Source organism: Pseudonaja textilis, chromosome 17 (genome assembly GCF_049901715.1).
Source record: "Pseudonaja textilis isolate UNSWEBS1 chromosome 17, rPseTex1.2, whole genome shotgun sequence".
NCBI classification, from domain to species: domain Eukaryota; kingdom Metazoa; phylum Chordata; class Lepidosauria; order Squamata; family Elapidae; genus Pseudonaja; species Pseudonaja textilis.
Window position 1 is genome coordinate 6280573 of NC_142006.1, and position 27317 is coordinate 6307889.

General features: G+C 48.1%; 1 protein-coding gene across 4 annotated transcripts in view; it reads left to right on the plus strand.

Moving 5' to 3' along the window:
* Positions 1–27317, plus strand: part of NACC2 (NACC family member 2) — a 51181-nt gene that overhangs the window by 18546 nt on the left and 5318 nt on the right. The window contains exons 3-4 of one of the 4 annotated variants that reach the window (XM_026712415.2): positions 23008–23319; positions 24451–25359. In XM_026712415.2, coding sequence (XP_026568200.1) covers positions 24507–25359 — 853 coding nt within the window. In that variant the 5' untranslated portion in view covers positions 23008–23319; positions 24451–24506. Of the gene's footprint in view, positions 1–23007; positions 23320–24169; positions 24248–24450; positions 25360–27317 lie in introns of those variants that run through there. The other 3 variants (XM_087914548.1, XM_087914550.1, XM_087914549.1) reach the window with 3 other exon arrangements.

The window sequence follows — 27317 nt, forward strand, 5'->3', positions numbered from 1 at the left end:
ACCCACGTGGGGAATTTGTCTGGGAGGCCGGCTTGACCAGGGAGAGAGCTGGGCTTTTATTCAGATGACCATATATAGGCATTCATAATGAGATCAGTTTATTCACACCCGTCCTCTCTAAACAGAAAACCCAACCAGGTTTCTTTCCACGGAGGAGCTCCCCTGTCTGGGGGCAGACAGAAGGCAGGGCATAGGTTTGTGACGACGGGGGTCTTTGCAGGGGTTAATGGATGTTACTTTCGGCCCTGGAGCTGGGCTCCAGAAGTTCCCTTAAGGAAGAACAAGCAATCCCTCCCTCTGGCATGGGGGAGACTCGGCTTGGGAGCCCAGGTGCCTTCGGATGTTGTGCTGGTCTCTAGGAAACCAGAAATATTCCTTTCCCAACTCTGCAGCCGAGAATCTGGGCTCTTCCTGCTCCAGAGAACAAGGATCGAGTTTATAGGGATTCAGGAAAGGGTTACAGGCAATCCCTCGACTTTTATGGCCACAATTGTTGCTGCTAAGTGCAACAGCTGCTAAGGGAGGTTGTTCCCACCCCATTTTAACCACTTTTCCTGCCATCGTTTTTAAGCGAATCGCTGCAATTAAGTTGGTCGCCCGGTTGTTAAGCGGATCTGGCTTCCCCATTGGCATTCCTTGCTCGAAGGTCACAAAAGAAGATCACGTGAAACACACACACACACACACCCCGGGGACCCTGCAATCGTCATCGATACACCCCAGTTGTCAAACGGTCAAATTTTGGCCATGTGACCACGGGGATGACGCAACGGTCATAAGTGTGAAAAATGATCCCCAGCAACTTCTATCGACTTTGAGCGGGCATATGTCATGCCCCTGTTGGAATCTGATTCCGAGGGGTAGGTTGAGCAGTGGGAGTGTGGCTCCGGTGGCTGTGGAGGCAACAGGAAAGACACAATCCGGCTGGGCATTCAGAGGAAGACCCAGGCCCACCCCGTCTTCATCCTAGGGTAAACAAGGAGGAACGGAGAAGGGAGCAACATGGGTTACGGGGGAGAAAAGGGCCCTGATTCCCTTCATTAGCCACAGCTGGGAAAACAGGATTTAAAAAGCGTTTGCGCACAGCACCTTGCTGGAAGCAAAGTGTGCATTATCTTTGTTTGACAAGTCTTATCTGGGTTCTGGCGTCCTCCCAACTGTGTGTGTTTTGTTGTCTTTTGAAGTCGGCAATTCCTTATCCTGCCCTATCTCGTTAATTGCTGCAGCGTGGTTTGTGTTGGTTTTTATTTATAATTTAGATGTACTTTGGGTTTGGACTGAATTTCTTCCATTTAAAAACTGTTCTTGGGAGAGTTTTTTCTCCAGTCGATGATAACTGGACATTGGGGGGGGCCAAGTTGGAGAAATTAAAGGGACTTTACCTACTTTTGTGACTTTGTGGCTTTTGTGCCACGCCCCTTTGGGTCATCACACCACAACTGTGGGGAAATAGATCATAAAATTGGGCACCGCCCTCTCAAAAGCCACCTTGCTTAGCAACGGTCGAAACTCGAGGACCAGCTGTGCCCGCATGTCGCATCAGGATGGCCCGGCCCGGTTTTCCTCGGTCCGTCTAAGCTTCCTTCCTTCTGAGCCCGCCTGGATGCCTTGCCTTTCCCACCTGTGCCTCGTGGCTTCCCTTCTTCCCCTAATTTGCTGCACCGCCGTGCGGAATTGGTTAAGAGGAACCCTCGGAGTGAATGACCATAAGTCATGTCCGTGAGCAATTGGAAACTGGTGATCTGGTTCTTGTGATGCTGTGGGATTGGAAGGAATCATCGATTCGAGGCAGCTAAGCAGTTGTTCCTAGCGTGGAACCAATCAATCAATCCGAATAAAGCCAGGAGGGACCTTAGAGGCCTTATAGTCCAGCCCCTTTGCTCAGGCATTCCAGACATACCATTTATTTTTTTGCTTGAAAACCTCCAGTGATGAGAGCACCCACAACTTCTGGTGGCAAGCAGTTCCACTGGTTAATTTTTCTCACTCTCAGGAAGTTTCTCCATAGTTTCAGGTTGCTTTTCTCCTTAGTTAGTTTCCATGACAGCAGTCTTCCAATATTTGAGGGGCTGCCCCAATGAAGAGGGGGGTCTCCTGCCTGAGCAAGGGGTTGGACTAGAAGACCTCCAAGGTCCCTTCCAACTCTGTTATTCTGCTATCTGCCTTGGCTGAGGCTGCGGGAACCACCAAACCCTGCTTTTTATACACCTTAAGTGGCGTTGCTCCTCTTAATTCTTAAGAGTTAAATTCCAATTCCGGTTTTTATGAGGCTCTTGGCTGTTCTTTTGATCTCAGCAGTTTTCCCTCTCTTCTTCTTCTTCTTCTTTTTTTTTTTAAAGGCTGCAAAGTCGCTAGTGTGAAAGGAGATTAAAAAAAGAAGCATGACAATTAAAATGTTAATGCTGTCTGCATTATCCAGCTTTTATTGCTGTTGAGACATTTGTCTTGGGCGGCCTCGGCCTCGGTTCTTTAACTTTACCCTGACCCTGGTGGAGCACCCCCCTCCCGTGCTATTATGGGATATTATAGGGATTTTCTGTGAGTGGGTTAGAAAGAAAATAAACTTTACATGATGAATGCCTTTTTTAAAAACACACACACACACAGACACATGTTTTCTCACAGTGTGAAAAAACTTACAGAGGGCAAAACTTGCAATAGAATGCGTGCAGACAAAAAGGTTAAGCCAGCTTGGAAAATAGGTTTGTTTTTTTTGTTTTTTTTGGTGGGGGATCAATTTTTTTTATTTTTTAACAACAAACATAAACAAACACAAACATAAAACAACAAATAAAGCCACCTTTCCACTGTACAGTCTGCCGGTTGGTACATATCATCTGTGCACAATATCAGCAGTCTTTCCCTTCTGCATTTAAATTATAATTCATATTATATCAACTATGCCTATTATATAGTTATTAATACCTTATCAGACTTTAATTATAAATTCACATCATTCTTTTCGAGCAAATCTGAACTATTACATGATCTAATCATTTCATTATAATCAGTTATAACTTATCATTACTTTATCTTATCATTACTATTATATTATATTTACATTATCATATATTTTATTTCCCTAGGAAAAACAGGTTTTGTAGTACCGTAAGGATCGTTAGCGCAAATAATATTTTCCTCCCCTGCTTATCTCTTCCCTTGCCCCTCCTCATTCATGGGATACCTTGGCTGGCTTCATACAGTCGTGCTAGAACAGGAAAAGAGCCAGTACGTTCAAGTGGTGAAGGCACCAGGCTAGAAAGCAGGAGACAGGGAGTTCTAGTCTTGCGTTTGGCACGAAAGCCGGGCGGGTGACTTTGGGCCAGTCACCAGGCGGCTGGGAGTTCTAGTCCCATCTTAGGCACGAAAGCCAGGTGGGTGACTTTGGGCCAGTCACCAGGCAGCTGGGAGTTCTAGTCCCACCTTAGGCACGAAAGCCGGGCGGGTGACTTTGGGCCAGTCACCAGGCGGCTGGGAGTTCTAGTCCCGGGTGACTTTGGGCCAGTCACCAGGCGGCTGGGAGTTCTAGTCCCATCTTAGGCACGAAAGCCAGGTGGGTGACTTTGGGCCAGTCACCAGGCGGCTGGGAGTTCTAGTCCCATCTTAGGCACGAAAGCCTGGCGGGTGACTTTGGGCCAGTCGCCAGGCAACTGGGAGTTCTAGTCCCATCTTAGGCACGAAAACCGGGTGGGTGACTTTGGGCCAGTCACCAGGCGACTGGGAGTTCTAGTCCCATCTTAGGCACGAAAGCTGGGCGGGTGACTTTGGGCCAGTTGCCAGGAGTTCTAGTCCAATTTTTTTTAAAAAAAAGCAGCACTGGGTTAATCTGCGGTTGTCAGAAACTCATCCAGAGTTCAATGCGCGAGGAGCCAGAATCTGGGGGAGGCACAGCAATTACATTTGTTAACCCAGTTGGGTTTGGTGAAAAACTCTCATCTAAAGACTGCCATCCAGAAGCTGGTTTCTTTGATAAGGAAGCAGAGCCAAGATCAATAATTTGTTGTCCAGGTAATTGGTAAATTACACCAAATTCCAAAGAATAGAGGCGGATTGAATTTACCATCATCGGAAGGAAGTGGAAGGTTAGGTGGGGGTGACAACCTCTCAACCTTGGTTTTGCGAAGAGAAAATTTATATCTGCATACCTTGTAAAACACACGTAGGCATTGGCTTATCAAAGGCCTGGATGCCAACTGAGTTCCTCTTTCTTGTTATGGCAACAGGATGACTCTCCTAAACGAAAGAGAAGCCGAATGAATTCCTTATCTTTACCCTTGAGTCAATTAGAAAGGGGGGGGGGGGGGACGACTTCTGGCATCCATTTCAAAGCTTTCTTGAGACCCAGGGAGGTGTCTGTGTAGTAAGGAATTTAGGTCTTGCCCTGGTTGAAGATAACAGCAGGCTGACTTGCTTGAAGGTGAGGTAAGAAGGAAAGTTGCATGGTAAAAGGAACACTTTCCTAGTTGTTATCAAGGACACAACCTTGTCGGTTCCATGCAGTTCAGAAGGTGTGTTGGTGTGTAACTTCTAATACTTCCACATTGGGGCTTTTAATTCTCCATCCTTTCTCGATGCTGATAACAACTGTTGAGGTTCCTCAACTGGTCTTCCTTCCAGTTAAGAAAAGAATGGTTGCAGGAATTAGGTATGGGGCTCCCCTCTACTAGGGGAGACATGATAGCAGTGTTTCTACACCTGAGGGGCTGCCCCAAAGAAGGGGGAGTCAACCTATTATACAAAGCAGTGGTCACCAACCAGTGGGACGGGGACCACTGGTGGTTCGCGAGAAAATTTTAGTGGTCCGCAGAGAAATGTCACCCCCATAGCAATTAATCAAGGTTGTGCGGGAACACAAGGCTGCTCCGCCCACATGACCTATGGCTTGCATTGCTTGCATTGCGAACAACATGGGGTACTGAGGGAAGGGGGGAATGGGCAGAGGGGGGACTTGCCCCACTCTCCCCACATGCCTGGCCTGGCCACCGGGCTGCTTCTTTCCGCTTCTTTCTTCTTCTGCTTTTGGATGCATGCAAGGGAAGCAGCCAAAGTCTTTCTTTCTCTCCCCCAAACTCCGCCAGAAATGAGTCTTTGGGACCCTGCAAGGCCTCCTGCCCCAAGAGGCTGTGCCGGCAAAGACTCATTTCTGGCGTAGTTTGGGGGAGAGAAAGAAAGACTTCTGCTGCTTCTGCTGCTTTCCTTGCATGAAGCTAAAAGTCTCTCTCTTTCCCCCTGAGAAGAGAGCTGGGATCCCAAATAAAGAATGATCGCTTGGTAGGAAAACAGGATGGAGGATTTTCCTGCAGACTTTTTGGGGGGGATTTCCCCAGGGTCTCTGGTCCGTGGGATTTAAAATGATGAGTTTGGTGGTCCCTGAGGTCCAGAAGGTTGGTGAGCCCTGCTCCAAAGCACCGGAAGCCAGGACAAGATGGAAACTTACCAAGGAGAGAACCAACCGAGCACTAAGAAGAAATTTTCTAGCAGGGAGAACCAGTGGAAAGGCTAGCTACTTGTCTGGAAGGGTATAGGACCTCCTCTCTGGGGACTAGAGATCTCCAAGGATCCCTCCAATTCTGTTATTCTGTGTGTGGTGTGAATACTGATAAATTCTTGGCATAAGTTTCTTGGAATACTTAGCATTTCTTAGAAGGGCTGAAGGAATACCAGCAAGTACCTTAGTTTCAATGGGATGTTTTTATATATGGGCTATTTAGGGGAACAGAACCCTATGTTTCTCCCCTTTTTTCCTTTCCTAAAAGGGGTGTGTGTGTCTGTGTGTGTGTGTGTGTGTGTCTCTTTTGGGTATGAAGGACCTTCAGGCTCTCCGTATCTCCATTGTTTTGGTAACAGCTGCGCTGTGAGAAATGTGAGAAATTATTTTCGCAGTTGCGTGGCTTATCCCAAAGTAATTAGTGTGATGGGGGTGTGCATGGTTTCTCCTTGGGGTGCCATCCCTGCCTCCACAGCGGGCTGAAGAGGTGTGATTAGCGGGTTCTCGGGCGCGGTAACGAAACCTACCAGGGCCAGAAATAAACCACCGCCGTGTTTTCACTTGAATGTCCTAGAAAGAAACTTAGGAGAAGCTGTTTCTCCTTCCGGCTGAGTTTCTTCCCAGGTATTTTGTGACTGTGTAAATACCTTTGGATCCGACACCTGGCTATCCCTTTGGTTGCATCGTACCTAGGTAAGCGTAAGAGGTGTACATAGGTAAGTGTCAGGAGACGAGAGGGAGAACGTCAAAGCAATAGCTTCTCCTGTATCTCAGGCCGCTGTGAGCTTTGCAGAGATTAAATGGCTGTTTTGTACATTGTGAGCGTGTGATGTACAGAGAAAAGATGTTTTGTGTGTGTGTGTTTTCTCAGCTAGAGTCAAAGGAGGCGGGGGGGTGGGGAGGAATAGTTGAAAGGCACAAATTGTGCAAGTAAGCAGAAAAACAGCCCCTTCCCTGTGCAATTTTGCCGAACGGTTCTGCGCAATTATTTCTGCTGTGTTTTACACGAGGAAGAAAATGGGCTGTTCCTGGAAGAACCGGGGGGGGGGATGGGGGACCGAGGCACGTAACACCCCCCCCCTCGCGAGTTCACGCTGCGGTTTTCATTCATCGCTTTTGTCAGAGCCAGCTACTCTATTGGAAAGGCCGCAGGCAGTCCTCGACCTGACGACCGCGCCCGAGCCCGACATTTCCGTTGCTAAACGAAACATCTGCTCGGTTGAGTTTTGCCACCTTTCCTGCCCACCGTTGTTCAAGCGAATCACGAATGTTTTCTTTAATATTGTGAGCCCCTCAAAGTTGGTTTGGAGTCATGATGGCAGGGTACAGAAATAGAATTAAATAAAAAAAAAATGATAGTAACTAATCTCCCCTGCATTTTCTCCTCCGGGAAGTGCATTGCTTTTGCAAGTTTGACTAATTAATTACCTTTGCTCCCTAAAAACCAGGGAAGAGTTAAAATCCCATTTGCATATTTTAAATGGGCTCCCTCCCCCCCACCGCCTTTGCCAAGGAGGAAGAGCAAACCGCATGTCAATTGGTTATGTAAATTTGAGGCAGGCGACATGATTATTCCAACTTCTTCCTTTAATTTGTGAGCCTTTGCAATAAAAGGTGTCTGGAAAATGAATTGCAGCCGTGCTGTTTAAAGCAATCTTGGATAAAAACAAGCGTCCCACTTCTGCCTTTGATGGTGCCGAAGGGAGATGCAGGGTTGCAAACTCCTTATTGCCTTTAAATGGATGCTTAAATTGAATTAAATCAGCTCATCTCGCCCTAGATTGGTTTTGTCGCTTCATTCAGGTAACAAACGGAGCTTCAGAATTTAAGACACAATTTTCTCCCTTTACTTGGGATGAGATTTAGCCTGGCACATTTGATAAATAAGTAAAGGCATTCCTCGACTTACAACCACAATCCTGGGCCCAGCCTGGGAAACCAAATAACATCCTACAAGAAGACACTGGAAATCCACGTCTATCATATACGTAGTCCTCGACTTATGACAGCAATGGAGCCCAACATTCCCGTTGCTAGGCGAGACATTGGTTCCGTTAAGTTTTGCCCCGTTCTACGGCTTTTCTTGCCACGGTTGCTAAGTTGAATCACTGCCTGTACTTGCTCTGGTTCTTTCTGTTGACAACTATAAAAACGTGTGTACAAAATGTTTTATGAGTTGACATTCGGCTCCCCTCACTTCTTCAAGGTGACCTGTACAACACAAAAAAGCAAATTGATTGCAGATATGGAAGCTTATGCTCACAAACACCCTCCAGTCTTGGTTGGATTTTCTGCATGGAACCTTGCTACAAGGCGATCAGGCTTGTTATGAGTTGACACTACGTCAAGGACAGCCCGTAGACCCTTGGCTACCAAACAGCCAAGTGAAATCAGGAAGGCGTCGTTACATAGAATCCTAGAGTTTGGAGGGCTCTTGGAGGTGGTCTAGTCTATCCCCAATGCTGGGAGTTGAAGCCCACCGGTCACAAAGACTCAGCGGAGAAGCCCTGCTCCTAGGAAATCACAGGATTATGTCCCACGAAATTTCCAGGAGGCACCTTGGATTCCGAGGAGATCCTCCATCCCAAAGTTTTCTTCCTTGCCTGCGTCTAATTGACTTAAGTCCATGGTTGTCACTGGAACTTAAAAATTTAGATTTATTCTTGTGTTGCAGCAGTGAAGCTCCCGTTGATTAATGATGCGATTCTGCCTTCTTTTTTCTTCTTCTTCTTCCCCGTTTCACTTCTCTCCTCTCCTGCGCTATTATTTAAGATTTGTTAGATGCGCAACACCCCTCCCTTCCAAAACCAACCAGGGTTTGAGATAATAATTCAAGAACAGTTGTTGATTGCGCACCGCATCATGAATTCTAAGCAAGTGGATTAGCAAGATTAGGCCCTGCGCAGAAATTCCACTAGATCGGGTGGGGGTCTCCAAAACTTATTTTCCAAAGCACATAAAGGCAGGACAAACAGGTGGACACTTAACCAAGGAGAGAAGCAATCTGGAATTAAGGAGAAACTTCGTAACAGAACAATGAACCCGTTGTGGCTGCTCCATCGTTGGAGGTTTTCAAGAAAATGGCTGGATAGCTATTTAGTATCGGGTCTCCTGCTTGATCAGGGGTGGTTGGACTAGAAGACCCTAGACTAGAAGGAGTGGAAGTCCACACGTCCTAAAAGTTGCCAAGTTCGGGGACCCCCCCTACGTGAGACAATGATCTCCGAGCTTGGCCCCGATTCTGCCGTTCCACCAAAACGCCACCCCACTCAAGACACCCGCCGTCCATTCTGCTTGTTTCTCGGAAGGCCTTGAGTGCTGGCACCACGGCCTTCCTTGCCGACTGTCCTCGGGATGTGTGCGGGAGCTGAGAAAAGTGGTCATGGCCTTCTCCAGGAGGTCATGAGAAAGGGGATGCGGGGATATTGGTTATTTCTCCAGATTTTGTCTGGGCTTCTCCGTAGAGGAGAAGGAAGAAGGGGACACCCACTGGGGCAGAATGAAATGTCTCTCAGCCCTCGTGGGCGGAGCTGACGGGCTGAAGGATTCCGACGCTGTAAGGCTGACCATTATAATGTCATTTTAAACCTCGCTGCAGAAGGAAACCCGCGCAAACAGCCACGTGCATTGCCTTTAATTTAGTTTGAATGCAGTTCTGGGTTGGGGGGCATTTCCCGGCATCTCCACCTTCGGGAGTGTGCACCCCCCCAGCCCTGCCATTAAAAAAACCAACAACAGCTCTTTCCGTTTTCCTAAAAGTTCTGCTGTTCTTGCAGTGAATCATTGCTAAACAAACTCTTCGGAATAGTGTTCCTTGCATTGTTTTATGATTAACTAATCTGAAAATAGCCCATGACTAAGCAACATGCTTCTGTTTTCAAGCTGCCTGGTCTTGTAATCATTTCTTAATTTCCGGGTGGGGGAGTTAAGAGGAAGGGGCCAGGATGTTAAATGGTCGTGCAAGGATGGCTGTGGGAAAGGAGAGGCATCTCCGCATTGTTCTTCACCTTACGACGTGCATGGCCGTCTCTTACTTGGCGAAGATCTGGCACGAAGCCCTTGTGGCTAAGTGGGCCCTGAGAGGGAATGAAATCAGCTGCCTTGGAAAGTTTGCTGGCTTTAAAGCTTTTAGGAAAGGAGCAGGCTGGAAGGAGAGTGGGGCCAATTTGTGCCTGTCTTTCTTTCTTTCTTTCTTTCTTTCTTTCTTTCTTTCTTTCTTTCTTTCTTTCTTTCTTTCTTTCTTTCTTTCTTTCTTTCTTTCTTTCTTCCTTCCTTCCTTCCTTCCTTCCTTCCTTCCTTCCTTCCTTCCTTCCTTCCTTCCTTCCATCCATCCATCCATCTTTCTTGTCTCTTCCTTTTCCTCCTTGCCTCAGAAAGAGGGATTGAAGAATTATCTTTTCTTTCTTTCATTTTTCCTCTGCCTCACCTGAAAAAGAACCTACCTACTTTACTTACTTACTTTACTTAACTTTATTACTTTATTGTAATTGCACCTTGTACATCATCACCTTGACCATGAAAATAAACACACACATCCTTCACCCTTCATACATTAAACCGGAAACCCCCGACACCACACCCACACCGCACTATACAGCAGAATTCAAAAGAGCTTCTGCCCTGGGATAGAAGCTGTTTTTCAGCCTATTTGTCCTTGTTTTTATTATTCTGTAAATAGGACCTTCCTTCCTTCCTTCCTTCCTTCCTTCCTTCCTTCCTTCCTTCCTTCCTTCCTTCCTTCCTTCCTTCCTTCCTTCCTTCCTTCCTTCCCCCAAGGTCACAGATTTGCTTCTAGCCTTCCTAACTCCTTGCCTAAATGCCTACAGGGGATTGAATCCTCCTCACAAACATTATTAAATTGGCTAAAAAGGGTAAATGGAGCAATTTAACAGGTTTTTTTTTTTTTTGCCCCTTTACTTTACGATTTATGGCACCCATAAATGTTCTAACTTCTCCTCTGAGTTTGCGAGAAACACTTTATGGCCTCCAGAAATAGACTTTTTAACTGAGACACTCTTAACAAGCATCTCACCATCGGCTATGTTATATAAGCAGCTGTTGCCACCAAAAATAATATCAGATTTTTTTTAAGAAAATAAAAATCAGCACAAAGCCATCCTCCTTAAAATGGAGAACCTCTCCCCCTATTGAAGAGCGGAGATTGGGGTTGACCCAGACACAAGGACCTTTGACGTTGACCTTGGTCAAGGCTAAGGACCATCTTCAGATGTTGCAGATGTGGGCAATCTCAGCTCAACCTTACACCCTTATTGTTAAACTGCATGTGTTTCTCGGGTCATGGAGAAGAGATTTGATCCATTTTTTAAGACTTACTCTCTTATGCCACCTCGGCGCCCAGAGCAGCTGTGGCTTCATAACACTCACCCAAATGTATGTTGCAACTTTACAGGTAGTTCTTGACTTACGACAGTTCATTTGATGACCATTCAAAGTTCCAACAGGACCGAAGAAAGAGACTTATGACCACTTTCCACACTTATGACTGTTGCATATTCCTTTGGTCACGCGATCAAAATCCAGTTGCTTAGCAACTGGCTCATATTTATGATGGTTATTTACGAGTTCGGAGGTAACAAGGAATCGCCAAGATTTTTGCCTTGAAGAACAACCTGGAGGGGAAAAAAAATCGTCAAGATTTTACCTTCCCAAGGTCACCTGACCCCAACCTGAAAAACATGGACTCACGAACGTTAACCTTAAGAAATAATTTGGAAGAGCAGATCAACCGTAGCAAGAAGGAACGAAATTGCTGAGAGTTAACAAAGCAAGGATAAGTTGCAAGTAAAGGCAAGAATGACCATTCAGGAAGAACAATTTTGGTCATGGGTCACATTATTCCTCTCTCTTTTCAAGGCGGCGACAATCCCGCCAGTGCTTGCAAGAGGAAGCAGATAGTTTGATATCAAGGCAGCCAGTTCATAAAAACCAGAAATCAATTTCAAGCGAAGCACCCAGGGTAAGAAAAAGATCTTCCCGTTGAAAGCCAAAAGGGGAAAACTCTCTTTTTAAAATAATAATAATGATAATAATAATCAAGCCCTGTTATTTCTCAGGTGTTTTTTTTTTCCAGAAGTAGACAGTCATTGGTGCCCACAGTGAATTAGGCAAAAATGAGAGAGAGAGAGAGAGAGAGACAGAGATAAAAGTCAGGATATAAATTAATATTTCATATGTTAAATCCATGAATAAATAAATCCTGCCTTGGCAGTGACTTGTCCGATGCCTCCAAGATGTCTGGAGCCTTGTTAGGCCCTCCCAGCCTAAACTTTAAAAATGGTTCCGTGCTAATTATTTGATCGTCAAAAGCGAGGAGGGAAAAAAACAAAAAACCCAGGCCCGTTTTAACAGAAGGAAAAGTACCATTTCAAGCAGATCTAAGAGTCTTTGAAGGTTTAAACTTCCCTAAAACGTATCCATGCATCTAGGATGATTTACTTCTGCAGAATATAGAATAACAGAGTGGGGACCTTGGAGGTCCTCTATCCCAACCTCCAGCTTAAGCAGGAAATCCTAGACCACGCCAGACGAATAGTTGTCCAGTCTCTTCTTAAAAGCCTCCAGGGATGGCAAGTTCTGGAGGAAAGCTATTCCCCTGATTTAAAGGTTGTCTTAGGCTTAACGGCCGCGATTGAGACCAAGATTTATGTTGGTAAGTGAGGCGCTTGAGTGAGTTTTGCCCCGTTTCACGAGCTTTCTTGCCCGAGTTGTTAAATGAATCACTGCATTCGTTAATCTGACTTCCCCATTGACTTTGCTTCCCAGAAGGGCGCAAAAGGGGACGACGAGACGCCGTCATAAATGTGGGACAGTTGCCCTGTTTTGAATTTTAACCACGTGACCTTGGGGATGTTTGCAGTGGTCGTTAAGTGTGAAAAACGGTCCGAAAGACAGTCACGAAACGAACTGCTGTAAGCCGAGGACTTACATTTCTCCACCTCGGCAACTTTGAAGGCAGGTGGACTTCCAGCGCCCAGGATTCCCCAGCCAGCGGTGGAGAGTTCTGGGAATTGGAAGTCCTCAAATTGCCGGGTTGAGAAACACCCACAAGATCTCCTCTTGAGTGTTGCAAAAGAGCTTTGGAGAAATCTCACTTTTGTGGTTCAAGAGGTCCTGCCGAGGCCCCGAAGGATTCTTGCAACACAATCTGCATTTCCTTTCCCTCGCTGGCCCAAGGGCATCCAAACGGTGCAAAGCCGAAACCAGTGTGTGTGTGTGTGTGTGTGTGTGTGTGTGTGTGTGTGAAGCACTTCCTTTCCTTTGTCCCTGGATGCTGGTGAGCTACATTGGCCCGGCGGGAATTCCTCTCCCTGTAAGCCACCTGGGGAAAGACATCCATAAGGAGCCTGACTTCCGACTGACTGCGATTTGGCAGATCGAATCCTACCAGGCTCAAGGTTGACTCAGCCTCCCAGCCTTCCAAGGTGGGTAAAATGAGGACCCAAATTGTTGGGGGCAAGAGGCTGACTCTGTAAACCGCTTTGACAGGCCTGGAAAGCACTGTGAAGTGGAATATAAGTGCTACTGCTGTCCTCCTGAAAAGACCTCGGAGGCAGGATGCTCGCCGGAGCTCAATCTTTTCCTTAGGGATTCCTCAGTCTGTTGCCTTTATTAATGCATCCGCTGCAGGGAAACGGATAAGTTGCACAGCCTCGGGCAAAATGACCTTTTTTATTTTATTTTTTATTTTTGCTGTGGTTGCCTAAGCGAATCCATCTCCCTCCACGGACTACGTCCGTTGCCTGGGAAGGTTGCAAAACACTTCTGGTTGCCTTGCTCCCAAGTTGCGGCCACGGGGACATTACAGCGGTCATGAGTGCAAGGAGCAAATTGTAAATGTGCATCTATAGGTTTGTCCCCGACTTGCAGCAATTCAAAGTTGCAATGGCAACCCCGCTAAAAATGTGACTTACTTCACACTTAAAACCACGGCGGCACCCGCATGGCCACGTGGATCAAAATTCAGATGCTTTGGACGACTGACTTGTATTTATGACGGTTGCGGTGTCACGTCATCCCCTTTTACAAAGTCGAAGGGGTCTGACTCTTCATTAGCAGATGTAGTAGGCATGTCAGGGACACGGGTTAGAGACTCCAAACAACTGAGTTCCAGTGTGGGACGTGGGGTCGAATGGAATTGCGCAAGGCATATTATCGTGTCCGAATACTACTTTCAATTGTCCCCTTGGCAGTTTCTATTTTAACGTTATGCCATTCGGACTACAGGGAGCGCCAGCGGTATTTAGGCAGCTTATCAATGAAGTGTTGCATGAACACTTATACCGCGGAGTATTGGTGTACTTGGACGACATATTAATTTACACAAAAACGATGGAAGAACATGCCGCACTAGTTTGAAGCGTCCTAACTAAATGACTCGACGCTAAACGGTATGCAAAACTGTCCCGAGTGCGAGTCCCGTTGCACATCTTTGGACTATTTGGGGTACAGGATATCAAACAAGGGCCTGGAAATGGATCCTAATAAAGGGAAAGCGCTGCAGGGATCTGTTGAACGACTGTGCTCAGAAAGGTCATAAAATGGGAGGGAAAAAAAATCACCTAACCAATGTCTCAGTCAGCGCGTTTGGGCTCCGTTGCTGTTGTGTGTCGAGGATTGACTGCAATTTCACGGACCGCGGCTTTTGGGTGGGGTTCGTGCAGATCCCTGTAACTTCCCAAATTAAAATCGAGGAGGAAGATGCGGTGCCAGCAAGGGAGCTGCTGTCCCTGGAGCAAGATGCAGAGGGTTTTGCTGCATAGGTAAGGCAGCCTCGGAAGGAAGGAAGAATCCTGCAGTTACAAGGCAAGGGGTATAAATCACAACGCCCCTCTAAGAGATAAAGAACATTTGATTTTAGGCAGAATTAGGAATGCACGTGGGGCACCTCATATTTCACCTCGGCTTCGACTATTTATGGCACAACATGCAAATCAGCCCGGCTATGAATATTAAAGATGAATTGAGTTATGTCGTCTCTTCTGCCTTCAAGCAAATGCGGCGGTGGGCACGGCCTCCTTAGCTGTTTTGAAAACGCTTGTTTGCGCATTGCAATTTTTTAATTATTTATTTATTCCCACCTACCCACCCCAAACACCTCTCGGGTTTTTGAGCGATGTGGGGAAACGGGCAGGTATGTGTGGCAATTTTCCTCTTTAGCTCCGTCCAGGAATCAAAGAAAACAAAAGTATTTTGCCGGCCTCCATTCTCTGGTCAGCAAAAAATAGTCTCTTGACTTCAGCCTAGCTGGAAGAGAAAGTGAAAAAGTTTACGCAGGAACAAAAAACCCCCTGCAAGAATCCCAATATTTTTATTAAGAGCTTGCAAATATGAAGCGTAAAAGATTGCAGCCGGTCCTTGATGTACGTTCAATAATTGGGAGCAGAATTTACGTTGTTAAGCAACGGGGTTGTTAAGTAAGACATTACAGTCTCTCTTTTTTTTTTTTTGGCCATGGTTATTAAGTGAATCACGGTGTTAAGAGAATACACCTTCCTCCATTGACTTTGCAATGGGAATGTGCCAATCCTCGATTTGCATTTATGCATTTTGAGCGTGTGGCCGTGGGGAAATACTGCAACGGTCGTAAGTGCGACGACTGGTCATAAATCACTTTTATCATTGCTCCAAGGCTCCAAATTCCCACGTGGGTGGCAGAGATTAGAGGCTCATGGGTCCAAAGATGCTAGTCCGGTGCCCGATGGAGGGGTGGAAATTTGCAGCAAGCCATGTCGAGAAGCGGTTGGAAGTTGTGCCACACGCTTCTTAAAATGTCTTCGTAACGAGATTTCTTTTCTGCCCTAAATGCATTTTATTAGCTTATGTAATCCCTGAGAGATACATCTGCATTAGACAGGCAGGGTAGAGTTTTATATAAAGATAATATAGCTAAGTCAATAGCCTGGCTTGTTCCCTTTTATTTGTTCCTTCGCTGCATGTTTATTTCATCTTCAAGAAGGCCCTCGAAATGTGGTTTTATCCACCGGCCTGGGGAAATCTCATGACAGAAGGGAGCTTGCAAGGTGGTTAAATAGTAGTTTAATACAAAGTGCTTTCTTGTACTTAAAAAAAAAACAACTCCTTCCTTTATTTTGGTTGTATTTTAAAAGTATTTTTACTGTGTTTGTTTGACTTGATGGGATGGAGAACATTTAAACCTCAACCTTTGCATGATTCCTGGGGAACTTTTGCCTCCAATCATTGGCTGGGAGATTCCCACCAGAGAAGAGGACCCTGCCTTTATCTGGAAGGACGTGGTCTGGAAGGACACGGGTCAAGAGTTGGCCAGAGTGATGAAAATAATAATAATATTTGAAACCCCGTGTTGTTTACCACGTGATGCCAAAGGGGAGCTTTTAAAACAGAAAAGATGGTTGGAAAGGATCATGCGAAAATAGAATAGAATAGATAGAATAGAATTCTTTATTGGCCAAGTGTGGTTGGACACACCAGGAATTTGTCTTGGTGCAAATACTCTCAGTATACATAAAAGAAAAAAAAAATCTTCTGAGAAGTTAGTGGCTTGAAACTCACCATCTTGAAGTGGGACCAGAATTGGTGCCTTCTACAGCAAGAACAGATAACAGATAATCAGAGTTGGAAGGGACCTTGTAGGTCATCTAGTCCAACCCCCCGCCCAAGCGGGAGACCCTGCACCATTTCTGACAAATGGCAGTCCAATCTCTTCTTGAAAGTCTCAAGTGATGGCGCTCCCACAACTTCTGTTCCACTGGTTGATTGTTCACAACGTCAGAAAGTTTCTCCTTATTTCCAGGTTGAATCTCTCCTTGGTCAGTTTCCATCCATTGTTCCTCGCCTGGCCTTCAGGTGCTTTAGAAAATAGCTTGACCCCCTCGTCCTCTCTGAGGCAGCCCCTCAAATATTGGAAGACCCCTATCCTGTCTCCCCTGGTCCTTCTCTTCACTAACTAGCCACACCCAGTTCCTGTGAAAATAAATTCTGTGTTTGGTGGCCAGGTTGATTCCACCATCAATCACTATCAGGGCTCTTTTTGGGGGAACCTCTTCACTACTGTCCAGGTTTCTGGGTGAAACCCTGGGTTGTTATTTCAAGTGAGCTACCTCTACCAACACTGTGGATGTTTAGATGTTGTAGACCCAAGTCTGTCTGATGGCCATTATAGACCGTTGTGCACAAGGCAGATCCCGGAGGTTGTATGCTTTTAAGCAGTGTCCGAACTTGGCCATTTTAAGGCTTGCGGACTTCAGCTCATGGCTGGCTGGAAAATCCTGGGACTTGAAATCCCCAAGTCTTAAAAGTTGACAAGGTTGGGCACTCCTGTTTAGGTTGTGACCTTTGCGGGGGTTAAGAGTCTTGTGTTTTGCTCTCCAGAGTTACCAATTCTGGATATAACGCAAAATCCCATCAACGAGAAGAAGCTTGGCGCTCATCTTTCCCACAGCCTCTTGCCTTCTCTCTCCCCCCCCCCAAATCTGATTGTCCATCTCAGAAACCACAGCGCAAACATCGCTGAAGAAATCGTATGAAATTAAGGATCTGAAACCCACAATGACACATCAAAAGCGCCCAGGAAGAATACCGGCAGCTCATGCCTTTTGGAGTGGCTGCTCAAAAACAACCAAAGGCCGTGTGTGGTTGTCTACCCTATTGAGAGGATGGGGGTCCTGGAACAGTTTGCCTAGTCTGATGCCCTCCAGATGTTGTCCAGCTAGCCAGAGGAATCCTGGGAATTGTAGTCCTTAGACATCCAGTGATAGAGATTCCACGCAGAGTCCGAAGGAGAGTTTGCAAACGGAAAGAAGTGGGTGAGGTTCCGATTGAAGGTCTCCTCAGGGTCCCCTGACCTTCCATCTTCTGGCCAGCCTTTTTGTAGCCATTCGCACGCCCAGCCTCCTATAAATGACAGGACTCCAGCTCCCAAAATCCACAGCCTTCGCTCGTGTTGGCTAGAAATAAGAGAGGCCTGATGCTCTCCGAAAGAACATCGGGAGGGCACAAAGCCAGAGAACCCGGCCTCTTGGAACATCTGGAAGGCAGCAGGTGAGAGTTAAGAGAAAGAGACTGGACATCTGGGCAGCCGTTGAGCTCTCTCCGTGGTTGGATTTTGGTTCTTCCTTTTGAAAGAACCATCTAGGAATATCGTGTTAATTCAGCCTCTGGCGACGGAGCGGCGTCAGAAGATGCGGTGGTGGCAAGTTTTGGCTAAGCCAAGGTTGTGGCACTGGGGCGTGTGAGAACATCCATGCTCAGCTGTGGTCTCTGTTCAGTACCTGGCCCACCGTGACCTTCTCCCTGGTCCTCCCAGGGAGGGCTGCCATTGGCTCGTGCGGTTCCGCCCAAGTGCCAGGTGCCCTTCTGTCGGGCTACCTGCCGCAAAAGATTTTCAAAACCAGAACAAAGCGGACCACCGTTTTGCCCAGCGTGGGATAAGGCAGGGGTTCCCCCCACCTCCCCATTTTAAAACTTCCGACACCCCAGCTGGCTGGGGGAATTAAAAATGCAAGCCTTTTAAAATTGCCACGGTTGGTGGGCGGGGGTGGAAAAAAAGAACGCCTCTTTCCTTGGGCAGGAGGGGTTGAGCTAGAAGACCTCCAAGGTTCCCTTCCGGCTTTTCGATTCTAATTCTGCTTTCCAGAAGGGGTAGTAGGGGCAGGGATCTGGACCCTCCTTGGCTTTGTCCTCTGGCTGGCTTGAACAGACACACACACACACACACACACACACACACACACACACACACGGCAGTGCTGGCTGGCGTGTGCCGCTTTCCCCATTCGGCCTTTTCATGTGGCTTTCTTTCTCTCTTTCTCTGGTTTTTTTTTTTTTTTTTAAACACCCCCCCTTCTCCCTGCGGTTGCATCAGGACGAGGCAGCCTGGCTGGAGTTTTCTCATGCCTCTCTTTCTGCTGACTCACAGAGTAAGTGGCTGAAGGGAGGGAGAGTGGGAGCCAGCAGAAGCCCCAGAGCTCCCAGGCGATTCTATATCCTCCCCGGGCAGGGCGCCGAAGCCAGGAGGAGGAGGAGGACTCTGTCCCGTGGGGAGGGGGGCGTTGCGAGAGTGTCCGTGCCGTCCCGTCCCGCTCCTGTCCGGCTTCTCTTCCCCTTCCTCGGCCCCGGGCACCTAAGGTGGGCTTCGGTTCTGGATGGAGAGGGGGGCGGGGAGAGGCTGGAGAGATAAAAACTCTCTGGGGGATGCCGGAGAGGAGGTTGTGGGGGGGCTCTGCAGGACCGGGAGGGGTCCCCTTGCGGGAATTTGAGGGGGGGGCGTTCTGCCTGGGGGAAAAAGGCACAGCGGGTGAGGGGGGTCTCTCTCGCTTGAGTTGGTCCAAATGGTCCACTTTTGAGGAGGGCAGAAGAAAAGGTGGGAAGGGACGGGTCTGCCTCTGAAGCTTCGGTGCCTTTCTGGCTGCCGCACAACTTAATTTTGGGGGGTGGAATCTAGAGAACGGAGGAGTTTGCAGAAAGCCGGTAGATTTCCCCCCTTTAAGGGCTGGTTGTCACCCTTTTGAGAGTGAATCATTGGCCCTGGAGGGGATTCCATGCTTGGAAGGTGCAGAGAACATGGCTGTCCAGTTATGGTCCTCTCTGGCTGTCCTCGCTTCAATTGTCCCTCCCACCCTGCAGATCCCTGGGGACGCTTTATATTATTTTTTACGGGCTTCTCTTGATGCTCCGAGACGATTCGATTCTTTCTCGGTCTGCGCCGCTGTTTTCTCTTGGATCCGGATGTTAGAAGAGACATCCTTTCCCCATCCTGCTGGCCGTTGTCTCAGGTAGAGAATTCATATAAAACAAGGTAAAGCAAAAAGAGGACGAATCATATGGAGTCTCAACCCTGCTGGCTAAGGGACATGGCCGTCGAAACGCCAGACAACTTGGAGAAGGTGGACCAAGACCTCCTCTACTCTACCTTCTTCTAAGTCTCCAGGTGTTTAGTCACCGATGCCCATAATTCTTAGCAAATGGCCACGCTAGCTGAGAAATGCTGAGCTCCATATCTCTGGAAGGCGTCTTTTCGATGATCGTCACGTTGTCACGTCTGAAAATTTGGGGAGTTGATGTCCACACATCTGGGGTGTGTTTCAAGCTTGAGAAAGTTTTTCTCAACCTGTCAGCGCTGGACCTGGGGAGGATCATAATACTTGTTGTTCCCCCTTAGGATTCTGGGTCCCAATTGGCCCCCCGCTTCTCCCATTTCCTTCTGTTGGTGAAGACCAAGCCAGAGAAGCTATTAAGCCGCAGCCTTTCGCTGCAGAATCGTATTTACATCTCTCTCGGAGAGGGAAGCAACGGTAGGGTGCCAAAAACTTTGGGCAGAGGATTCGTTTATGCAAGGAGCCTCCCCTTCCACGGGCAGGGTCCCTTCCCTCGAACGCAAGGCTGGCTCAGGAGTTCGCATTGTGCCAAGGGGCACATTTCTGCAGCCGGCCCCGGAGCGGGTGGCAGCATTTCTTGGCTGAACAAGGAGAGGACTGTCTTGGAGAAAGATGGCGTTGAGACACCGATGCCACCTGGCGGGGGCTTGCCAAACGCGCACCCCGAATTAAGAGACCCAACGGGATGCAGCTGCTGCAGGAATATCCAAAGCCAGGAAGGGCCTTTTGCTTCTTCACACGAGAAGGAGCCTCCCCTAGATCCCGCTGGGATTCCGGAAGGTTCCCTTCCCCTAACGGGGGGGGGTGGGGGCAGCCTTCCTGGTTTGCAACTCTCCGAAGGGGCCACCCAGCGGCACCTTGGGAGTTGTAGTTCCATCCGCAGGGTAGAGAGGCCGCCCGGGACTTTTCGAACGCCGAGCAGCAATTCGCCATCACGGCTTCCCAAAAGTTTGGAGTGGATGAAACGGGGATGACAGTGCCCTGAAATAAATCTTAGGCCGGTTTAGAAAAAGAAAAGAAAAACCCGGTCAGAAAATGTAGTAATAATAATAATAATAGTAGCAGTAAAAACAAGGATGCTGAAACGGTGGTTATGTCTCTTTTTCCAGTGCCATTGTAACTTCAAACGGTCACTAAATTTATTTCCTCCTGTGAATGGAGGAAGAATAGTCCGTCTGCGTTCCTTCCGCATGTTCCTTCCTCTGGCCTTAAAGAAGCGCTGGTGATCCTTGCCCTCTCAGGATCACCATTTCTGTGACTTCCACCACGCTAGGGAAAACTTTGCCACTCTTTATTAAACCGCCCTTGCTAAGCAGTGTTTCTCCTGCTTAGCACGCTCCCTTTGCAAGTCTTACGACAGGTAGACCTCGACTTACAGTGACCGTTCAAAACGGCATTGCAAAAAAGGGACCTAGGGCCACTTTCCACACTTAACGACCGCTTCGGCCTCACCGTGGTCACGCGATCAAAATTCAGACGCTTGGCGACCGACCCCTATTGATGAGACGGTTGCCAAGCGTCCTGGGACTCACACGTGGGACCTGCTGACCGGCAAAGTACAACTGGGAAAACCCAAATCATTTTAACAACTGGGCGGTTAATTTAACCCCTGCAGCAATTCACTTAACCCCTGTGGTCGTAAAGTGGGGCAAAATTCACTTAATGGTTTCAGCGACGTAAATTGTCTCCCTTCACCTTGCTTCCTCTCCTCTGATGGTCTCTGAACTCCCAATTTTAGCCGGGAGGAAGGTTTGACTAGGTTTGGGCAGCCCAAACAGGCTGCTTTCCTGGGAAAGTTTACCGAGAGGCCGAAGAGCCGAGGATGCTCCTGACCTCGTGAATACTTACTTCTCCCAGTCCTCTCTATATTAACCTACATAGTATAGTTGTAGTAGCACTATTTATCCTTCTTATTATATTCCTTTCTCCCCCGTTTCATTGGTGTTATGATTGGTCCCGCGGCCGGCCAGATGTTCAGACTGGACGTGGTGTTTTTGCCTGCTTATCGACTCCTTCCCAAGCGGCTGGGCTAGGCAGTTGTTGATGTCTTCTATGATGTTAGGGGGTCTCGTCACGGGATGCAAGCTATTTCGAGGAACGCTGCCTTTTGCAATTGATCTGATGGGGATTTTGTCAATGCCGATGATAGCGTTCAAGGGGTGCTCCAGCTGTTTTGCAGTGGCACCCAAGACACCTATGGCTATTGGTCCCTTCTTGGCTTCCTTGAGCCACAGTCGTTCTATTTCTATCAATGAAGGTCTTTGTATAGGTGATCGTCTCTAGTTCTTTCTCTTCTGCTGTCTCCAGGAACTGCCGTATCCAGATATCTTTCTTATCGACAGTTGTAAAGTCCAAGGTGTTTTAATTCTAAAGTCCCAGACTTTTTAATTTCTTCATTTTTCTATGAACCGAGTCCCCCAGTTCTTGCTAGCAGGAAAATGGTATTTCTTGCAGAACTTCCAGTACAGCATTATTATTATTGTTGTTGTTGTTGTATCTTTAGTGAGATTCACAGCTTTTGGGGCTGGTTGGTAGCTCAACAGCTCAAGTCCTAACCAAGGACCTAGGAAATGTTCAAGTAGCGTGGGAGGATATAAGCTGTTCCAAGTTGGGTGGTTTTTTTGTAGAATCGGGGTATTCAAGTCTGATAAATTCAAAATTTCCAACTAGCAAGGTAGCCCTTTAGGTATTGCTCCAACGGCTCCAATTACAATTGGGATAGCACACAATTTCTTGATCCAAAGTCGCTCAACTTAAATAATAATTCTTCTTCTTCTTCTTCTTCTTCTTCTTCTTCTTCTTCTTCTTCTTCTTCTTCTTCTTCTTCTTCTTCTTCTTCTTCTTCTTCTTCTTCTTCTTCTTCTTCTTCCTCTTCCTCTTCCTCTTCCTCTTCCTCTTCTTCTTCTTCTTCTTCTTCTTCTTCTTCTTCTCCTCCTCCTCCTCCTCCTCCTCCTCCTTATTATTATTATTATTATTATTATTCTCCTCCTCCTCACTACTGCTTTGCATGTACACTTCTGTGCTTCCGTACCGGAGAATTCCTGGTGTGCATTCTTCGTCCCGTTCAATTCCACTCAATCCCTCTCCGTCCAGGAGGGGGTTAACCCACCAAAAGCTGCATCAGCACTGCAGATTGCTTGAAAGACCTGGAACCGCTCTGACACTCACTCCAAATGTCCTAGAGAGTGGCGGAGGAGGAAGGGGGCCCTGGATGGAGGCGGCAGACAGAGGCAATTCATATGCAAAAAACCCGCACCATAAATTCCTCTCTCCCTTTCCCCCCCCTCTCCCCCCCCCCAAAAAAAGTGAAAAGGTGGTAGAGGGAGGAGGGGGAGGAAGCCCAAAGAAAGGAAGCCGCCCGGCACTCTTTGGCAGCGGTAGTGGCTGGTGGGGCATCCTCCGAGCCCTCCATCAGCAGGGTGCAGTATATCTGCCATCTTTGTTTGGGCTGCAGTGACTCATCAGAAGTCTCTCTTGAACCAAGACTTCATAGCATTTCCCTGGCATCGATTTCCTCCCCCAGCCCTTCCCATCCCTGTTTCTTCCTTTCTCTCTCTCTCTCCCCTCCCCTTCCCCCTCGCCCCCCCCGCTTCGAAATTGGCATTTTGCACCGGGAACCTTATCAAAGGCTGCTATTCATTGCAGGGAACCGGCTGAACTGCTTAACCACCATCCAGCCCCCGGGACTGCCAGCCAGCCCTGGATCTTCCTCCTGCTGCTTCCACCGCTAGAGAAATCGGACTTGGCTGGAGGAAAAAAAGAAAAAAGAAAAACCACCACCCAAACCAAAGCAGGAGCTTCTCATCGCGCCCGGGCGAAGGAAGAAGAGATGCTTCGCTGTTCCTGTACCTCCTGCTTTCGTCCCTGTTAAAGGTCCGTCCGTCCGTCCGTCCGTCCGTGGGAAAGCAGGCAGGCAGGCAGGCAGATCTGGGCAAAGCAGAAGTTTGCTGCAAGGGGGTAGGCATTGTATTGGCTGGACACCAGGGATGGCTGCCCAGAAACGGGTGGGGGTGTGGGCAGATGCCAGGCTGGCACCCAGGGATGCATTTATCTGTCCGAAAGCTCCTTACTTTCTCTGTGTGTCTCTCTCTCTCTGTGTCTCTCTGTCTCTTTCTTTCCTTTCCTTTCCTGGCTCTTAATTCCAGCCCTCTCCCCCTCCTCCTGGGAAAGGGACGGCCAGAGTTGAAATGGGGTGGTGGGGGTCTGTAGGTGGGGGGGCTTGGGGTCGCTATGGTTGGGGGGGCAGGATTGTTGCAGCCCCGTGTGACCCCATTAGGGGAATGGGAAGGCTGGCTCCGTGAATCCCTCTCGGAGTAGCTGACGGTGCCCACTTCCGTCTCCTGGCTCCGTTTTTTGCTGCGTGCTCCCTTGTCCCAGCCAGCTTCATCCTTAAAATCCCTCGTTTTGGGGGGCCAAGCAGAGAGCCCAGCAGGTGTCCACAAAGGCGCCTCCTTCCCCCTCCTCTGTCCCCCACCCCCAATCTGGAAAGTGGGGTCCCTTGTCCCCTTTCTGCCCTGGGCTCCAAAGACCGGTGTGGAAGAGGCTCCTCCGTGGAGGAGAAAAGTTTTTGGGGACCTGCTGACCCACATCCAGGCCACCCAGGAGATAAGAAGACCACCCGAGGCTACTTTTAACAGAGTTGGTAGGGACGTTAGAGGTCTTCCAGTCCAGCCCCTGCTCAAGACAAATGGCTGTGTCCAGTCTCTTCTCAGAAGAGTTAAGAAGTCCTGAACGCCTGCCCGCAGCCAGGAGCGTGATCCTCACTGGATCGAGGTTGACTCAGCCTTCCATCGTTTCCCGAGGTTGGCAAAACGAGGACCCAGATGGATTGGGGGCTCTGGAAGCCACTCCGAGAGGGCATTGAAGAGCGGGGTAGAAGTCTTAAGTGAGATCGCTATCTCAAATTCGATCCCGCGGTCATAGGGATAGTCCATAGGGTGGAAAGCAGTCTTAAAGTTACTTTTTTCCCCCCAGTGTCGTCGTATCAGTCACTGAACAAACTGTTGTAAGTGAAGGACTGCCCAGATTCAAGCATTTCCCTCTCTCCCTCCTCTCCTCCCCTCCCTCTTCCCTCCCCCCCCCCAATAGATGCACTTTCTGTTGGATGCTGTCGCCGCACTGAATGCGTAAGGACGGGGAAAGCCATGTCCCAGATGTTGCACATCGAGATCCCCAATTTTGGGAACACCGTCCTGGGCTCCCTGAATGAGCAGAGGCTTCTGGGCCTCTACTGCGATGTCTCCATCGTGGTCAAGGGCCAGGCCTTCAAGGCCCACCGGGCGGTGCTGGCCGCCAGCAGTTTGTACTTCCGGGACTTGTTTAGCGGGAACAGCAAAAGCGCCTTTGAGCTGCCCAGCTCGGTGCCGGCTACTTGCTTCCAGCAGATCCTCTCCTTTTGCTACACGGGCAAGCTGACCATGGCGGCCAGCGAGCAGCTGGTGGTGATGTACACCGCGGGCTTCCTGCAGATCCAGCACATCGTGGAGAAAGGGACCGACCTCATGTTCAAAGTCAGCTCGCCCCACTGTGACTCTCAGACGGCCATGATCGAAGAAGCCGGCTCGGAGCCCCAGAGCCCTTGCAACCCCGTGCAGATGGCGCCCATGCCTTACGTCATGTCCCCCTCGCTGCCCATCCCGCTCCTCACCCGGGTCAAGCACGAGAACCTGGAGCAGCAGGCGCCGCTGCCGGCCAAGCGGGCCTTGGAGGGGGGCCTGCGAGAGGTGTCGGCGGGGGGCTCCGCGGGCACCACGGCGGTGAAGCTGTCCCGCGTCTCCTACTACGGGGTGCCCAGCCTCGCCCCGCTCATCTCCAGCATCCCGCAGGCTCCGTATGTCCAGGGGGAGCGGACAAGCCCCGGGGCCAGCAGTATCCCAACCACAGACAGCCCCACGTCCTACCACAACGAAGAGGATGAGGAAGACGATGAAGCCTACGACACCATGACTGAAGAGCAATATGGGCAGATGTACATCAAATCCACAGGCAGCTACGCAGGTAATCGTATTTTCTTCTCCTTTTCCCCATTACTATTAACAAAATAACAGAGTTGGAAGGGGCCTTGTAGGTCTCCTAGTGCAATCCCACGCTCTGGCGGGAAACTCTACACCATTTCAGAGAAGTGGTTGTCCAATCTCTTCTTTTCTTTTCAAATAAAATTTTATTTCAGTTTTTCACATTTAAAGCAAAAGAATAAACATCTCTTTTAGTGAACAGCCTGGTTCCAGGTTTTCACATCTCCATTCAGACAATGGCTTTAATTACATATTCATCTTTCATATTTAATTCCACATCTTACCACTACTTTATACATTCTCTGTTGTTTTTCTCAAATATTTCCCTCAGGCAAGAAGTCTATTTTATCGATTTTCAGTTCATTTCTTAACCAGTTTGTTATAACTTTAAACCATTCCTGTATTTTCATATTCATTATATTTAATCTGTCATGTTTACAATTTTATTGCCTATTCTTATTTCATCATTTCAAAAATTCCACCTCAATTCAAACATTTTGAAACAAAGATTTCCCCTACAATTACCAATTAGATTGTGCCACCCCTAGAGCTTATAATTAATGTGGTTGGTTGTCCAATCTCTTCTGGAAAACCTCCAGTGATGGAGATTCCACAACTTGTGCAGGGAAGCTGTTCCACTGATGAATTGTTCCTTAATTCCAGGTTGCTTCGCTACTTGATTAGTTTCCATCTGTTGTTTCTTGTCCTGCCTTCTGGGGCTTTAGAGAATAGGTTGACCCACTCTTTTTTGGGGGGGTGGGGGGCAGCCCCTTAGATATTGGAACATTGCTATTATGTCTCCCTTAGTCCTTCTAGAAGTTTTGTCTACTACTTCTGAACTCAAACATTTAATCTTCTCTGCATTTATGCCGAGATGGACCTCCGATGTTGGCTTTGGCCATCTTTGGGGCAACAACAAATAGTGGTTCTGGAGAGAGGAGTTTTTCTGATTTGGGGTGGAAGAAATATTGAGCATTTGGGCTTGAGCATTGAATGTTAAAAGGCTCTGGTTGTATTTGCAGCAAGCTCAGGGAAAGCCATGGCCCTAAGATCCTGAGAAGGCCAACCAGGCAATCAAAGGAAATGGATTGGATTGTTTGACGATCACTGTCAAATCTTGGTTCTTCTTCTTCTTCTTCTTCTTCTTCTTCTTCTTCTTCTTCTTCTTCTTCTTCTTCTTCTTCTTCTTCTTCTTCTTCTTCTTCTTCTTCTTCTTCTTCTTCTTCTTCTTCTTCCTCCTCTTCCTCTTCCTCTTCCTCCTCCTCCTCCTCCTCCTCCTCCCTTCTTCTTCCTTGTTTCCTTCTTTTTCTCCTCCTCCTCCCTTCTTCCTTCTTTTCTTCTTCTCCTCCTCCTCCTCCTCCTCCTCCTCCTCCTCCTCCTCCTCCTCCTCCTCCTCCCAGATCCTCAACCCTATGGGATGAAGCGGAGTTTAAGTGAAGGGCCTTTGAGTCTAGCTCAGCCTCTGGTGACTGCAAGGAGTCCTCAAGTTTCGACCACAATTGAGCCCAGAATTTATGCTGCTACGTGAAACTTTGGTTGAGTGAGTTTTGTCCCACTGTACGACTTTTCTTGCCTTCTTGGGTTCAGGGAATCGTTTGCATTTGTTAAGTTAGCAGCACAGTTGTTAAGTCAATCTGGCTTTCTCCTGGACGTTGCTTGTCAGAAGATTGCAAACGGGGAGATTCACTGCGACCGTCGTAAATACGAATCAGTTGCCCAGTTGTCTGAATTTTGACCACGTGACCATGTAAAGCAAAGCTCGTAAGTCTGAAAACAGGTCATAAAGTCCCTTTTTTTCAGTGTCGTTGTAACTTAGAACGAGCATCTGTAAGTCGTGGACTACTTCTATAGAGTTTCTTCCCTCCTTTCTTCGTTCTTGCAACCCACCTGCCTCTAGAAACAGATACTCACTCGTGCGTGCCTAACCTGGCATTTCCTCAG